Source organism: Podarcis liolepis (assembly GCF_965112155.1).
Source record: "Podarcis liolepis genome assembly, chromosome: 7".
Lineage (NCBI taxonomy): Eukaryota > Metazoa > Chordata > Lepidosauria > Squamata > Lacertidae > Podarcis > Podarcis liolepis.
The window spans coordinates 58826295-58843293 of record NC_139561.1 but is presented as its reverse complement, the minus strand read 5'-3'; the positions used below and the strand labels follow the sequence as shown (position 1 = coordinate 58843293).

At 45.0% G+C, this 16999-nt stretch overlaps 1 protein-coding gene across 1 annotated transcript in view; it reads right to left on the bottom strand.

Annotated features, from left to right (window-relative positions):
* GRIK3 (glutamate ionotropic receptor kainate type subunit 3) overlaps positions 1-16999 on the bottom strand; it is a 192697-nt gene that overhangs the window by 57513 nt on the left and 118185 nt on the right. Inside the window, exons 2-4 of the mRNA XM_083511595.1 lie at positions 14198-14374; positions 9382-9639; positions 6829-7010 (exon numbers count right to left, since the gene is read on the bottom strand). Of these exons, the coding sequence (XP_083367721.1) occupies positions 6829-7010; positions 9382-9639; positions 14198-14374 (617 nt within the window). The remainder of the gene's footprint in view (positions 1-6828; positions 7011-9381; positions 9640-14197; positions 14375-16999) is intronic.

Sequence of the window (16999 nt, the reverse complement as noted above, 5' to 3'; positions counted from 1 at the left end):
GTTGCAGAAAATGCTGCCTATATAGCCTGGGAAGGAACATTGCTGCTGGCGCCCACAAGAAGATTCAGCGTTTCCAAGGAGGAGAGGGATGGAGCTTAATGGGTGGATTGGAATCAAGAGCCATCACTGCAGTGGCTAGCAAGAAAAGGTCACTGCAGAAAAGCCCCCACATGCAGCACATCTACGGCACTGCTGATGATTTGTACAGCAGAGGATGGACAACCCACCATCTGACAATGGTGCTGCTGACAGACTCGTTTTAAAGAAACCTCAGTGACTGCTTGTGAAATCATGCAGTTTTATTCTGAAAGAAGCTGCAACAGAATTTAGATGGATCAGCACACCCTGGATCTGGTCGGAACTAGGGGCAGGGGGAGGCGTGTGCAGGAAGGGGGCCAGGACAGAAGAGGGTGGCTGAGGGTTGCCAAGAGGCTTGGGAGGAGTTCCCATAAGAATGTAACATGATAATAGTCTACTGGGTCCGGCCAAAGGCCCATTTAGTCCAGTATCCTCTTCTCATAATGCCCAACCAAATACCTCTGATAAACCTGCAAATCGGACCTGAGCTCAAAAGCACTCAGGTCTTTCCTGTGGTTTCCAGCAACTGGTATTCAGATGCATTGCTGCCTTCGACCATGAAGGCAGTGCATAGCGTCTATCATGGCTAGTAGTCACTGATAGCCTTTTCCTCTATGAATTTACCAAATCCTCTTTTAAAGCAACCCAAGTTGGCGACTTCCGGGTCGGCGCCGTTGGACTTCCGGGTCGGCGCCATCGTTTAATGGCGGATTCCCTCCGAGCTCCGGAGGGAATCGGCTCTGCAGAGCTGGGTCTTGCCGCGGCGACGACGCGGGGACCCTTAAAATCACAGGCGCAGAAGCCTGTGAGCATAGCGACTCGGCGGGCACCATTTGCGCCCCCCAAATCCGTGAAGGAGCCTTTCTAAGGGCTCCGGAACGGGGACGGGGTGCGGCGCGATGCTGAGAGTACTTCTTCATCTGCAGAGTGAAGCCGCAAGCCATTATCGGAGAGCGCTGACTTTTTCCTTGGGACATTTGGACTTTAAAACATCAACCCGCAAGTAATACGGAAATTGGAAGCTTAAAGAAAAATTTTACTGGAATCAGGAGCGAGCGGGGAAGGGTTAAAAAGGAAGTCCGCCCCCCCCCCTTTGTAAACAATTTAAAGCAAAGGACCTGCTAGCTAAGGTTGAGAGAATTTTCCCTTTCTTTGCTGTAAAAGACTTTAATTTCACGGATTGATATTACAAGAATTTTTACTGGAGGATAAAAGATCAATTTTGAGAGCTGAAGTTCTACCCCCCCCCCCCGGAAGGAGGAACTGAAATTCTGCAGATGTCAAAGGAGAGCTGTATTTTGAGGCCTGACAGGATGGCAACAAAGGAAAATAAAAATCTGATGTGGAAAGCTCGGCCTGAACTGGAGATTGAGAAATGGAGAAATCTTCTTATGTGGAGATCAGAAGACCTAAGGATTACAAATGTGATTAAGGTGGAAGTGAGAGCTTTGGGGACTTTTGGACTTGCAAGGAACAAGAAACAAGAATTGGAACACCCCATAGGCTCTACTCTTAAGTATGGAGGCCTAGCTGGAAGAAACATGGTTCCTGTTGGGCCGGGAGTTTCATATTAAGGACTATCAAAAAGACCGGCAGAGAGGAACTGAGAGAGAATTAAGAGCCTCGGACGTGAGGTCTCCAGGCTGATAGTAGACTAAAACTGATGGATACTTGTGGGGGCTGAAGCCGGGAAAGGGGGGGTGGAGTTTGGGAATCCAAAGGGTTCATAATTACAATTTATTTGGTTTTTATTTTGTTTGTTATTGGTATGTAAAATGGGAAATTCGTGGAAGGGAACCTTGGTCGATCTTAGGAAAAAACGTTTTAAGAATAAGAATCGATGTATAAGTTCGAGGTTTAAGTTTGGATAAGGTAAAATTGGATTTCTAAAATGAATTAAATTAAATGAAAATAAGGTTAGCAAAAATAAATCTAAGATATACTATTAAGTTAAAGTTGAGAAATAAGTAATAAGGATTTGCTGAGCTAATAATTAGAATTGGAATACAAGAAGGGGAGGTGTGAGGAGGTCTGAGAAATAAGTTAAATGAAAATAAGCAATTGAAATTTTACGTGTTTGTAATTGTGTTTTAAGTTTGGAAGTAAGTGATAAGAAAATAAGGGATTGAATTTATACCTGTTTTCTTTGTTTGTGTTTTGTTTGTATTACTGTGTACTACTGTTCTTTTTATATAATTTTTGAAACCTTAATAAATATCTTTTTTAAAAAAAATAAAGCAACCCAAGTTGGCAACCATTATGACCTCCTGTGGGAGTGAGTTCCATAGTTTAACTCAGTGCTGTGTGAAGAAGTCCTTTCTTTTATCTGTCCTGAATCTTCCCACATTCAGCTTCATTGGAATGTCCATGAGTTCTAGTATTATGAGAGAGGGAGGAAAACTTTTCTCTATCCACTTTCTTCATGCCATGCATAATTTTATAAACTTACTTTATGAGAAGCTGCTAAAATGTGGGCTGGATGAGGTAACTGTTAGGTGGATTTGCAGCTGGTTGACTGACCGAACCCAAAGAGTACACATTAATGGTTCCCCATCATCCTGGGGGAAAAGTGACAAGTGGGGTGCCACAGGGTTCTGTCTGTCCTGGACCCGTTATTGTTTAATGACTTGGATGAAGGAATTGAGGGGATGCTCATGAGATTTGCAGATGGCACCAAACTGGGAGGGATAGCTAATGCCACAGAAGACAGAAACAGAATTCAAGATGACCTTAACAGATTGGAGGACTTTTGCCCAAACCAGTAAAATGAATGTCAAAAGGGACAAATGCAGGGCTCTACATTTATGCAGGAAGAACCAGCTGCACAAATATAAGATGTGGGGCATCTAGATTGCCAGTAGTATGTGTGAAAAGGATCTATCTTAACAGGAATCAGTTGTGATGAGTCAACAGTGTGATGCAGCAGCAAAAGGAGCTAATGCTATTCCTGGCTGCATCAACAGAGGTATAGTGTCTCAGTCAAGGGAACTAATAGTACTGCTCTATTCTATCTTGGTTAGACCACACCTGGAATACTATGTTCAGTTCTGGGCACCAACATTTTAGAAGAATATTGACAGGCTGGGACATGTGCAGATGGTGGCCAAGATGGTCAAGGATCTGGAAACCAAGCCTTATGATGAATGGTTGAGGGAGTTGGGTATGTTTAGCTTGGAGAAGAGGAGACTAAGAGGTGATAAGATAGCCACCTTCAAATATCTGAAGGGCTTTCACATGAAAGATGGGAGGAAGCTTGCTTTCTGCTGCTTCAGAAGGCAGGAGCTGAGCCAATGGATTCAACTTATAAGAAGGAAGTCTCCAACTAAGCATGAGAAAGACCTTTCTGGCGGTAAGAGCTGTTTTAGAGTGGAGTGGGCTCCCTCAGAAGGTGGTCGAAGGATGTTTTTAAGCAGGGGTTGGATTGCCATCTGTCAGGGATGCTTTCGTTGTGATTCCTGCATTGCAAAGAGTTGGACTAGATGACCCTGGATATCCTTTTCAGCTCTACAATTTTATGATTCTATGAGTGGTAAAGGACAAGGCTGTTGGCTGGAACCTGACAGAACCTGATGGACTGAAGGGGGAAAGTCTGGAGATGGAAAGAATTGGTGGAGGGGGATAAAGAGAGGCATAAAGATTGTTAGAAGAGCGGAAACACTCTTGCTTAGCCTTGCTGGGCTGAGAGTTCCAGCTGAGAGGCTGAAAATGGTGCACAGAGGCCCAAGAGGCAGCAGCAGCAGCAGCAGCATTGATGCTGGCACTCCAGGCATTGATTCAGCCAACCCCCACCCTCTCCTGATGCAGGTTTATTGTAAACCCATTCCCAGATTGCTTCTGCTAAGTGGAAAGGCAGGAGACAGGGTGTTAGCCTGACGAAGGGTCCCTCCACAACCGCACAGTCCTCTCTCCTTTTGCCATACCTCTGAACTGCTGTCACTGAAAGCAGGTGTTGGAGGATGCTATGATTTCCAGCCTGACTGACAGCACCCTCCCCCTCCCGTCCTGCCACTCTCTAGCCAGAGGGCCTCCTGGTTTTGTGCTGCTTCTGCTGAAATTACTAGGGCAGAATTTTGCTTGGAGGGACAATGGAGCAGTTTGCAGAGAAGTAGGAAACTGGGGACACTGGGAGGGAGGGAGAGGGAGGGAAACCACAAAGCACAGCAGAGAGTCTGCTATACCTCTGTTTTCCTTTCCATCCTTTATCTGACCAGGATGTCACTGCTGGTGGGGGCAAAACCCAAGAGGTCAGATTTCTGAATCAGTGATGCAGAGGGAAGGGACCAGCCATATGACTCTAACATGCGCTGAAGTGTCAGCTGACTACACTGAGGCTAATCTGGGCATGGGGTGAGCTGGTCATGCACGGTTAGACTTGTTCAGCATGCATCTCTCTTTAAAGAGGCCACTCACGGCCAGCTCCAGAGAGCCTTCATGAAGGTGCAGTCCTGTAACATCTGTGCACATCACTGAATTGGGACTCAGGAGTAAGAGATGGGGTTTGATGCCTCTGATGTTACTCCTCAGTATATCAATAAGGTGAGCTAGGACAGGAACAGAAAGACCAAAACTCTGGTGGTGGGGATTCCAAATGTCACCTTGGCTGAATTGGTGGCTATTATTACTATTACTATTATTTTTTTATTGCATTTATATCCCACCTTTTTCTCCAAGAAGCTCAAGGTATCCTATATGGTTCTCCCCCTGCTCATCTAATCCACACAACAACCCTGTGAGGTAGGTGAGGCTGAGAGTCAGTGACTGGCCCAAGGTCACCCAAGGAGCTTCAGGGCGAAGTGGGAATTTGAACCCTGGTCTCGAGCTCCCTGGAGAAAAAAGGTGGGATATAAATGCAATAAATTAATAAAATGTCAAACTGAGGAAGTAGTTCCCTCCCTCCTGTAAAATAGCTCACAGTTCCAAATGAATGCTACATTTGGGGGATTTCCCCAAGCCGTCTGCACATGCTCAAGAGCACCCTAGCTATCCTATGAGTAAAAAATAATAATAATCCATGCACTATCAGCCTGTTCTGCGAAGAAGAGGCAGAAGGAGCCACTGCCTTGAAAAGACATAAACTAACAGCCGCTGCAGGATATATCAATGCAAACACATTAAAGTGCCACTTTGCAGTATCTTCCAATTTGTGTGGAGCCACAGGCAAGCTCTGCACATTCCCCAACTGCCTGTGTCCTGGAAGGACCACACAGGATTTTCCCAGGCTGTGCTGCGCCTCCCCCTGCTCCCTCTCCCCACCCCTCAGATTCCTTCCATCATGAATGGAGCAGACGGGCACAATGAACGATAATAGAACTGCCTAATAAAGGAAGAGTGCCCAGCACAGACGGCACATGAATATCAGAGGAGGCAGGAGATGTCAGTTCTGCTCACCCATTTGCAGAATGATCCCTCCCGGGCCCAAATCTCACAGTAATTTTGGAGCAGCAGCACAGAGTTGCAGAAGAAGGGATGTCACCAAAGGCCCAGCCAGGCCATTCGGGAGACAGCCGACCTCAAGCATTATGCTCTCTTTTGTGTGGCAAGACCCTGAAAAATTCTGCCCTGTACATTAATAGTTTTAATAGAGTAACAGCAAGCAAACAATTTCCCTCCCCGGGGTCTTTGCCCACCCTCCAGACACAATTCAGATGTTTGAATTAAAGTATATCTTAGCTGAGCCTTGCATCCAAAGATTTGGCTGGTTGTTTTGAACCCAGCTCCCTGCATGACTGAGGCCTTATCCACACTTACCTTTTGCCTCTCTCTTTCCAGGCACAGGTCCACATTTTAAAGCTGTGTGCCAAGCACTCTTTAAAGCTGAATTGGAGCAAACAGCAATTTGGGTTTTCTGCAGGTTACCATTTCTCTGATTGAGCTTTAAAGAGCGCGTTTTCTCAGGGAAAACTGGTGCAAAAAAGAGAGACCATCTCATTTTCATTGTATGTAAAGTTAAAGGTGTTTGTCTGCAGACAGCTTTCCGAGTCATGTGGTCAGCATGACTAAACTGCTTCTGGTGCAACAGAACACCATAATGGAAACCAGCACCCATGGAAATGCCGTTTACCTTCCTGCCGCAGCGGTACCTATTTATCTATGTGTACTGGCATGCTTTCAAACTGCTAGGTTGGCAGGAGCTGGGACAGAGCAACAGGAGCTCACCCTGTTGCGGGGATTTGAACTGTTGACCTTCTGATCAGCAAGTCCAAGAGGCTCAGTGGTTTAGACCACAGCGCCACCTGCATCCCTTAATTGTATGTAAGCCACTTTGGGAGCCATTCTGGTTGAAAAGTGGGGTACTAAGGCTTGAAAGAAAGAAAGTAATCTGTTTGGCCACTGCAAGAACAGGATACTGGTCCAGATGGTCTGACCCAGCAGGGCTCTTCTTAGGGTTGTTGTGTGTGTTTTTAACTGTTTCTCACTCATGTTCACCCCTGTTCTTTTATACCGCCCTCCTCCTTTGTATTGGCCCATGTAGTGAACTGGCTTGTCCTAGCCCCACCCACCCAGGCTCTGGACACCACATAATACTGGCATTCTCTAAGGCAGCAGATCTCAAACTCTGGCCCCACTCAACAAAAAACGCTTGAAATTTTCTGAGGGTCTTAGCAGACCACTGAATAGTGTCGCATTTGCAATGCACAGTGCAAGATGCTTCATGGTTTTTAATTGCAGATGGTCTGCCTGGATGGAACTCTTAGATCACAGCCTGGGAGCACCTGCCCAGAAGCACCCCCACCCACCCGATGGACCCACCTGCTTGAGGATGTGGACAGCCATGGTGTGGGTGCAATCAAAGATGATCCGGAACTCCCGGCCCCGCTTCATTTCCTTGAGCAAGGGGCGTGTGTCATCTGTGTCGAGGGGCAGCTGGCGGATTTTCAAGCGGATGTTGTATCTTGACGGGGCCATGATCAGCTCTTGCAGCCGGATGAGGCCTTGGAGAGAGCATGGACAACCACAAAACACCAGACACAGCTGAAGACAGGTTTCAAGCCCAGGCAGCAACCCATTTCCTGAAAGCAAAGCTAATGGCTGCACCATCTTGGGTGATGGTGAAGGACCTGTAGAAGCTCCAAAGGAGAGGAACTTCTCCCCATTATGGTGCTACTTTTAACAAGAAACCCACTTGTGAGGGGATCCTTTCCCTTGTCCCCCCACACCTTAACAGTATTTTACAGATCAGTCAATAGAAGGCCCCAAATCTTCTCCTGCCCACTCCACCCCCTTGCCAAGACCACAGAGGTAAGACCACTTTGTGGTGGTGGTGGCTGAATCAGTAGCTCCCTCTGCTAGTCCACTTGTAGGGAATATTGGATGGGGTTCAACCTCATGTGGGAATCAGCTGAAAAGGGGGTGCCACAAATACACAAGTGCTCAGAGCATTCCCCCCCCAAAATGGTCATAAGCTGAGGCCACCTCCCCCTGGAATGTGAGGTGTTTACACAGAAGTATCCAAGGGGTCCAGGTGGTAAGCAAACTTGTATGCCACCCCACCTGTGGAGTCTCCCCTGACATGAAGGCCTGCTTTTTGGTGTTTTCACATTGCTGGCATACAGAGTATACTCTTCCTAGTGGCTTCAACAACTCAACCATTTGAATTATCTCTTTGGAGTTTAAAATCCCTTTAGGTAACCTTGAAACATCTCAAGCTCATAGCAGCATCCTCTGGATTCGGCATCAGCACCACACATCTCATGGTGGAAAACCTCCCTGTGCACAGAGCCACAGTCAGCCACCTTCTCAAGGTCAAGTGGAATTGAAACTTTTGACAAATTGACTTCTTAGGGGTAATTAATTCCATTATGGAAAAGCATTGGCCTGCTGCTCGCAATTATGATATTGCAGGAGCCAGAAACTCTCTGCCTTAAAAAACAACAAGACAAACCAACAAAATACTTTCCAACTGACGCAACACGTCACTCTGGATGGGGAGACTGAATTGAAACACATACATATTCAGAGCTGTGTGCTTGTGTCTCTAACACAAGGAAGGGAGGATGTCCTTGTGAGTGTGAATGAGCAGCATATACGGTAACTTAGGAGGCAGCCATTCTGAGTTGTAAGGGTGCCCTGATTATACTCTTCCCAGAGATATCTGTGTTGTGTTCATTGAGCAGGTATTCACTGAGGGTAACACTAGATGCTTTGCACACATAATTTATGAATTTATTTTAGTATATTTCTGGGCCGCCTTTCCAGATAATACCCATCCAAGGTGGATTGCAACAATAAAGACTATAAAAAGAGGAAATTGACAAGGCAAAAGCTGAAGCCATTAGATGCCACCAAAAAATAAGAGCCAAGAAAGTATACTTAGACAGCCAATAAAACAAGCTACAGTAACCACAGGTTCCAGCCCAGTTGAGGTATCTAGTTCAATCCAAGCACACCCATCTAAAAGATTTCAGCTCCTGGGAATGGAAAACTATGTTGCCTGGGACCTTGGAAAGTGACCGTCAGGCAGCCCAGACAAAAGGGGGGCTAGAAAGACTAGCAGCCTGGCTTTGATTAGGACTTCTTCATATACACATTTGGAAAGATGGCGTATGATAAGCCATTTCCCCAAGAGAGACAGGCTGCAGGAAGAGTGTCGGGTGTGGGGCATTTTTTTTACCAGAGAATGACAGAGTGCATGCAAAAAATAAAATAAAATAAAAATGGATAGTCCTATCAAGAGCCAAACAACTCATTTGTGATAGTCAAGACTTCACAGGCTAGACTGCACATCCTTTGGTGAGATTCTGTATCAGCCTCTTCCCAAACATGGTGTCCTCTCAAGATGCTTTGGACTGTAGCATGGCGATGCTGGATGGAGCTGATGGGGGCTGTAGTCCAACAGATCTGGAGGGCATCAGGTTGGGGAAGGCTGGTCTATATTCTGCAGCAAACAGCAGATTGTGAAGACTCGGCTTTATGAAGGAAGTTTTTGGTGGAAGATTTTTCTTTGTTGACTTGGCTTCAAATTTTTGATGCCTGCTTTGGAATTTTATTTTTATGCTTTGGTTGTTGTGACTGGGTTCAGTTAGGTGGTTCTTTGTTTTTATATGATTTGCTATCTGATAGGTTAGCTGTGGTGAGCAAGCTGAGAGAAATAAAATAACATTCTGGCCACTATGAAGTGACTTAGAAAATGTCTGAAGATGAATAACTGGGTCAATTTTCCATTTTCATGTCAATGCCTCCCATCGTATGATGACTCCCATGTTTCTTGAAGGCCACTGTGTGGTCCAGAGGCTTCTGCAACATAACAAGGGCCCTTTGTCCCCATCAGAGCCAATCTAATGGTCTCCCACTAACCCTGCTTACCTGTACTGTCATCATACACCACAGTGGCTGACCTCCATTTCAGGTACTGTACAAGGTCCAAGATAGCATGGCTGAGAGAGGCATAGTCCGGGTAAAGGTTGACATAGAAAGTGTCTTTGTTATCCAAAGGGTGATGCTTCCACCGCAGCTGGATGTGGGGGACCTCCAGTGCGTTGCAAATGGACTGGACGGCATTGGTGCAGGAACCCTGGGAAGGCCCGAATATTGCTACAACACCAAGCGCCAGCTGGTCACAGGCTGGAATGGAAAGGGATCGAGTCCATCAGTCACACCAAGGCAGAAAGGAAGAAACAACCAGAGGAGATCAAGAAAGACGCTGGCCCGAGTCAAAGGCCAATTTGCACGATTAGGCAGCTTGCAAGATTAAGAATCTGGGCTTTCAGCATGAAAGGCAGTGTCAGAAGATTGCCTCCCTAATTCACTGAACCAGTAAATCAGCCCACCTGAGGATCTTATTATTCATACCACCACAGACCATGATGCTTATGTCAAAGGCCATGCCTCTCTCCCACATGCTAATGGGGTGAGCTACAGAAAGGCACACATCTCACTTGTAATGTATTGTATTGTAATGTTTGGAGCAGCCCTGACCAGTCATATTTAATCAGTCACACCAAAATGTGTGCTCTAGGATAATTTTTGGGGAAACAGCATGCACAACCCTCCCACTTAGCCTGTTTTTATGGAGGGCTCATCCTCAAGGCCAGACGAAGCCCTTCATTTAGCAGATTAGGAGAATATTTTGTTTAATCATCCTTTCACCAGGGAAAAGATGCTTGCTTATGGCTGGTGGGGGAAGGAAGCCAACAGAATATATTTCATCTCTTGTTAGACAGAGAATTTTACTGACAAGACAAAACAAAACTGAGTTATTCAACTGGTGATGGATTTAGCAGCCCATGTAGTGTGTGGGATTTCCACCCTGCATGAGCCGTTTCAGGCTTTTGCCTGAAAACATAAGGGTTAAAAGCGTGTAGAGGAGCAGGAGGGTTTATGCAAGCCCCATGACCTGTATGTGGGAGGTTTATGAGAGTTACTGATTGCATGAAGGCTTGTATGCACTTTCAGTCAAGCATGCATTGAAGTCCCCTTTGGACTTTCAGGCAAACACCTGACAGTGGCTATTAAGAAAGGCAGAACTGAAGACCTGAACCTCTCCATTTTGCATTTGCATTGCCTTTGTTGCATTTATATCTTACTTTTTTCATCTAGGAGCTCACAGTGCTGCACATGGTTCTCCCCCTCTTCATTTAATCCTCACCACAACCCTGTGAGGCAGGCTGAGCTGAGAGTGTGTGACTGGCCCAAGGCCACACCCAGTGAGTTTCATGACTGAGCCAAGGTTTGAAGGCTGGCCTGACACTCTAAGCACTTCCCAACACAGACTCTCTGATGCAGACAACCAGTTCAAACCTTGAACATACAAATCCCCCCTCATCTTTCCAGTGATTTGACATACTGTGCATGAATCTTCAGAAAAGCTGCACATGATGCTCACATGTCAGTCCCAAGATAACATGAAGAAGGGAGAGTCTAAGGAAACTTCAGTGGCAAAAAGTATAGAAGACACCTGCCTCTTGTTGAGCAATGTTGTTCTCTTGTCCCAGAAGGGCTTGTATTACCTTCAGCAGAGATCCAAACAGAGAGCCATGATCATAGGGTCACAAATTCTCTTTGGAATCCCACCCTCAGAGCCTAGATCTACATGGGGCTGTGCATGAAGACAATGCAGAAACTTCAGTTGGTTAAAAATGTAGCAGCCAGATTTGTGGCTGGTGTTCCATTTAGATCTCCTATAACCTCTGTTTTAAAATTGGTGCCAGTTTGTTTCCAGGCCCAATTCAAGTTGCCCCAAATGACTCAGGCCCCAAATATCCAAAAGACCACCTCCTTCTCTTCAGATCCTCTCAGGTGCTGAGATCAACAGAGGGGGCCCTCTTGCCCTCTTGGTAGTTTTTCTACCTTCAGGGGCTCGGGGTGGGGTGGCCCAGGAGAGGGCCTTCTCTGTGGTGGCCCCTAAGCTGTGGAACTCCCTCCACACAGAGGTGTCTGCCACCCTCATTGTACAGCTTTTGGAGAATCCACCTTTTTAGCCTGGCTTATGACACACCAGATACATCTTGTAGGACCCACCTTATTTTTATGGTTGTAAGTTGTTTCAATTTGTTTTTAATAGTGTGTTGTAATGTTGTGACCCACCCTGGGACCTTAGGGTGAAGAGCAGGCAATAAATAAATAAAAGTAGTAGTAGTAACAACAACAACAACAACAGATCCCCACTTCCTCATTAGAAAACCACAGTTGTTACTAGATAATCAGTTGCCCCACTGGATCTCCTAGGACATGCAGCTGGGAGCCCCTGAATAAAGGAGGAGCAGAATGATGCACTTCTGCTCTTGTAAGGACACAGCAGATGCATCCTAAGGGTCTCCCCACTCCATTCACAGTTCTCACTGGCATAGTAAACTATGGTATTTACAACGAGCTCTACTGGAAGAGCATCACATATTTTCAGCTAGGTCCATAAATTTTCAGGCTGCCATGTGCAAAATTAATTTTAAGGCACTGAAACACAAAGGAGCAGCTAGAAGATGCTCTTTTTCTCATGAGAGAATTTAGGGTGAGTGCTTTTGTTCAGGGAGGTCCAGTTTGTAACTGGGGGAAGAAAACAAGCCAGGTTGAAATGTTGACTCAGCCCTGGTCTAACTGGAGAGACTTGGCAAAGCCCCTATTCTCCAGCCTCAGTTTCTCAAGCCTGGAAAACAGAAACAAAGTTGACAAGAAAGACACATTTGAAAATGTGGTGACCCTTTAAAGTAAACTCCAGTATAAACTTTTTTCTTTTTTTTTTAACATGGACGTGTCAACACAAGATTACAAATCCCCATCATTCCTCAAGGTCACTTGTTCTTAGCCACATCACATTGTGGGGGGAAAAATTAGGAACAAGCTAACAAAACAAAACAAAAAGTGTAACCATGGAAATGTTACAGGGATTTCTAAGCTGGAAATTAAATTTCCCCATTTGAAATGTGAGTAATGTAGCCTGGCAAATAAGCCAATTAAAGTGTGGGAGATACAGGCAGACCCGTGGGCTCAAGAATTGCTTTCTTTTTCCTACTTTCCATGAAAGGCATTTGTTTGTCTATTATTTCATTATATTTATATACCGCTCAATTATTTTTTTAAAAAAACTATTCAAAGAGGTTTACAAAAAAAGATCAAGCAATAAAATTATTGTCAAAAAAAATTAACAATAATTTCAGACTTTTGAAAAGTTAACAGGAGATTTAGAACAAAATAAAACATGTATCAACTTTCTAACCATCTGGGTAGGTTTGCTGAAACAAAACTGTTTTTGTCAGGTGCCAAAAAGAGTACAAACAGTGAAGGCGCCTGCTTGATATCAATAGATAGGGATTTCCGAAGTGTAGCTGCTGCCATGCTAAAAGTTCACGTTCTTACAAATGTGGAGCAGGTATTATGTGGCAGCAGTAGCAGTGCCATGGGCAAATTCAATGATATTTGGAATCCATTCTTACAAATACTGTAATGGGTTAAGATCTGGTGAAGTACAATAACAACCTTGTAAAATATATAGTTTTGGGGGTTTCCCCCTCCCCTCCTTTGTTTTCTCTTCTGCACAGGTTCTGTTTCTCTCTCTCTCTCTCTTTTCATTTGTGTCTCACCACGTTTGGTGCACGTATGGTTATGTACTTTTTGAACTTTCAATAAAGATGTTGCCCCCAAAAAGAAAAACAGTACCGTTCTACCAATCGAAGCCATATTCAATCGAAGCTATGTGTGCATGGTTTTTGTTTGTTTGTTTGTTTTTAAAAAACCTAATCCTTATTTACTTGTCACATTCCATTAGCTTCAGCTCTAGATGGAATCACATAAGATTTTATTTTTATTTTTTAAAAAAGCTTTAATTAGGTTTGGGTTATTGGATGTTTAGTCGCCTGGACAGAGGATAGCAAGCAAGGCTTTCTGTGGCACCAGGACTTCTTGGCACCAGGCTCAATTCCTGTGGAGATCTGATTCAGCAATAATGCAGAACTAATGCAAAGAAGTGTGGCACTTTGGTGACCACTTTTGCTCGAAATTGATGATGGCAGCAATCATTGACAGAGTTTCTCTCTTTCTGTACAACCCTTCAACGGTGCCTGGCGCTCTTACAAGGGCAGAGCCCAGCCCCTCTACCTACAAAAGGCTCAGTTTTCTAGCTTTTTTCTGGCCTGCCCACTTCCCTCCTGTCAACAGGCCAAATCATAGAGTTGTAGAGTCGGAAGGGACACAAGGGGTCATCTAGTCAATCCCGCCTCCCATCTCTAGACCTGCATTCAACTTCCTCTTTGGTTTTCTCCATTCTTCAACACCATGTTCCCATCATCTATTCTTCTGCCTGTGGTGTAGTTGTTAGAGTGTTAGACTAGGACATGGGAGAACAGGGTTCAAATCCCCACTCGACCCATGAAGATCACTGGGTGTGATATTGAGCCAGTCACTGCCGACCTCACTCTCTGCTAACATGACTTCAAAAAATGATTGCCCCAAGGGTGGCATCCATGTATCTCCCACAGAAAGCTAAACCCTGTATGTTCTTCATGGGTTTCATAACACACCAGGCCCACTGAGGAAGGGCAGCAGAAATGGGGTTAGATCATGAGCCCAATAACTCCCAAGTTCAGCCACAACAACCAAGCACATTAACCTGTAAAGTTCTTGTCCGTGAAGTCCTTCACTGGACAGGACCCAAAAACTATGGAGGAAGAGGGACTTGTTCCATACTCACCTTTCTTCGTGGCTTCAAAGCTATCATGGAAGCTTATCCTCTGGATATCATAGGTTAAGGTTGTGTTGGGTAGCAGTGTTCTATTCCTATTGATAATGTTTGCTGAGAATCGGAAGGCTTGCTCCTCCGCATTCATTATCTGGGCATTTGGGCCGTCTGTATATTCAAAGATTCCTCCTGCAAGGAAAGAACAGAATGTCATCACTGTCCAGGTCAAGGCTGCTCAATATCAAGACTCCAGTTGCAACTCTCAGCACTGCTTCACCTGTTTGGGGTCCCCAGAGGCACACTAGGGTTTGAGGCATTAAACACACCTGTGTGCCAAGGAGGCACAACCAGCCATTTGCATTATCTGCCCCAGATAAATGCCTATTACATATCTGGCGTTGTGCATCTTTGCTTTGCTTGTTCCATGTTGACCATGGAAAACATCAATGTGCCTTTAGTGTAGCCATATTGTCACAGGGAGTGTGAAATGACTCTGTGAAGGTACAACTTTCTGTCTTGCCTTGCCTTCCTAGAGTCAGATGGCACATCTTTGCAAGAGCATAGTAGCTTCTTCCCTCAATCTGAATGTAGTAAATGTTTGTGAATTGTGGGTGTCAGTGTCGGGTGGAAGGGAGATAGGTGAGACACATGACTGGGTACAGATTGGGAATTCTGATTGGTCAATCAAGCCAAGGCTCACCCTAAAATATAGCTCTCTTTGGGCATTGACTGGATGGAAACAAGGCACTATTTGATGTGGCATTTAAGCTGCATATAGGCTGCCAACAGTGAAGTATGGTTGGCTATTTTAATTGTGTGAAATTCAGTTTTGCATCCCTCCCACCAAGTCCTGCAAGGTTTTCTATTTGAGGGCAACTGAGGTTCTGGCCAGCATCCATGTCAAGAATTCCTGAGATGAAACTTTTCAATTGATTGTTCCATAGATTTAGTAAACCAAGTTGTGGCGAAGTTAGAATGGGATGTTTGAAGTGTGCAGCATCATCTATGTAGGATTCTACTTCATTAGCACTCCTCCCCCTCCACACATTAAAGGCAAGTCTCTACTCTCCCCGTTTAGCATACAAATCCCTTATGTGTTTGGTTCATCATGAGGTTTAAACACCAACGTTCCTCATGTCTCACAAGAGTATAAGAGTATAAGAGCAAGCTCCCAGTTCCACTGGATCAGACAAAAGGCTGCTCATGGAAATGACTAGAAGGGATGGGAATTTTGGACTTTATCCTGAGTGGTGTCCACAACCAGCTGCAAGATACTAGTCCAACTGGGACAATAGCTGCAGTGTTTTCAAATTCAGTAAACTGTATCCATTGTTCCTGACTGCACTAATACCTTGCAGCAGATTGTGGACATCACTCAGGGTTAACTTTAGGGTAGTGCCCCTTCTACTCAGCGCAACTGCTCCATCTAGAAATTTAAGATTTTACAACTATCCAACTTTTCAAAACAAACATATTTCTTCTGAAATAGAATGTTCATGAAGATTCTGTAGCGCCCAACAGTTCAGCAAATGGCTTGGGCTGTTGATGAGTAAGTTGGCCAATATAAATCAATTTTTCTTTCCTCCCAGAGTCCTCAAGTTCTTCCCTAGTTTTAGACATCAGGTTCTCTTTGCCCCCCTCTTTTCTGCCTGCTCTCCTCAGATTTGCCTCTGAGTTCAGACAAGCAGAAACTTCATTCTGAGCCAACTTAGAGGAACAGTCTGGGTTGCTGCAATGCACACACCATAGAAGGCCTGCTTTTTGCTGTTCAGAAGTTGTTAATGCCATTATCTCTCCCCAAAGGCAGAGCAGTTCATGTCACAGCATTGCAAAGCTTTTTCTTTCTTTCTTGGCTCTGCATTTTCAAGGCTTGTCCTCTATTCCCCACTGACAACCTCTCCAACTGAAGCACCAGAACCCAGGCGGAAATCATGTAATTGTATCTCCTTGTTTCAGAGACGTGGAGAGGGGGAATCTCATGCCTTCCTTCCTTTCCTCCTTTCCCCCTCCTTGCTCTCCTGTGAAACAGTGTTGAGGGACCTCAACCAGGCACTCTCTGATTAACAAGCAACTCAAAATAATTAATGGATGAATGAAATACGCAGATGCAGCCAGTAACAGATGGATCTCCCGATTCATTAGCGGAAAGCCAGCTTCCCTTTCCAGTGTCAGGAGAGCTTGTCTGTTGCTGTTTCTTAACACGGCTGGATCCTTTGCAGTTCTCCAGGCACTTAATTATATTTTATTGATTTGAATGCTAGCCTGCCTTCTGCCAAGATAATCCACGGGAGCGTTATCTCCTTTTTTTATCTTCACAACAGCCCTGCGAGGAAAAGGAGGCTGAGGAAGCAGGGCTGCCCAACTTCATCCTCGGTGCTTGATGGCTGAGTGGGGATTGGGATGAAAGCCCTCCCAGTGGGAGTCTAAAGGAAGTTGCACCCAGCAATTAAATCTCCATTCTTGCCATAAAGGTGCCCGAATTCTACCTCAAGGAGAATCTCTAAAATCTCCAATTTCAGAGCAATTTTGTATCTGTTTATTTTGCTTTTGCCTACGGCCAGGTGGGAGGGAGACACACAAGAAAATCCACAGGGAATACAGAAGCACCATTATGCATTTATCATAATTGAAGGTCCCCCCCCACCCCCACCCCCAAGAGCTTCCCAAATGTCACCTGGCGCTAGTTATGCATTTTTCAAGCTGATCGCTGCAGCTATAAAAGCTGGGAAATGTACTTTTAAGAATGCAGGCAGAGGATTTGTTTATTTATCTCAGTACTGTACTTTAAAAAGTCAGAGAACAGTCAATCAGAAG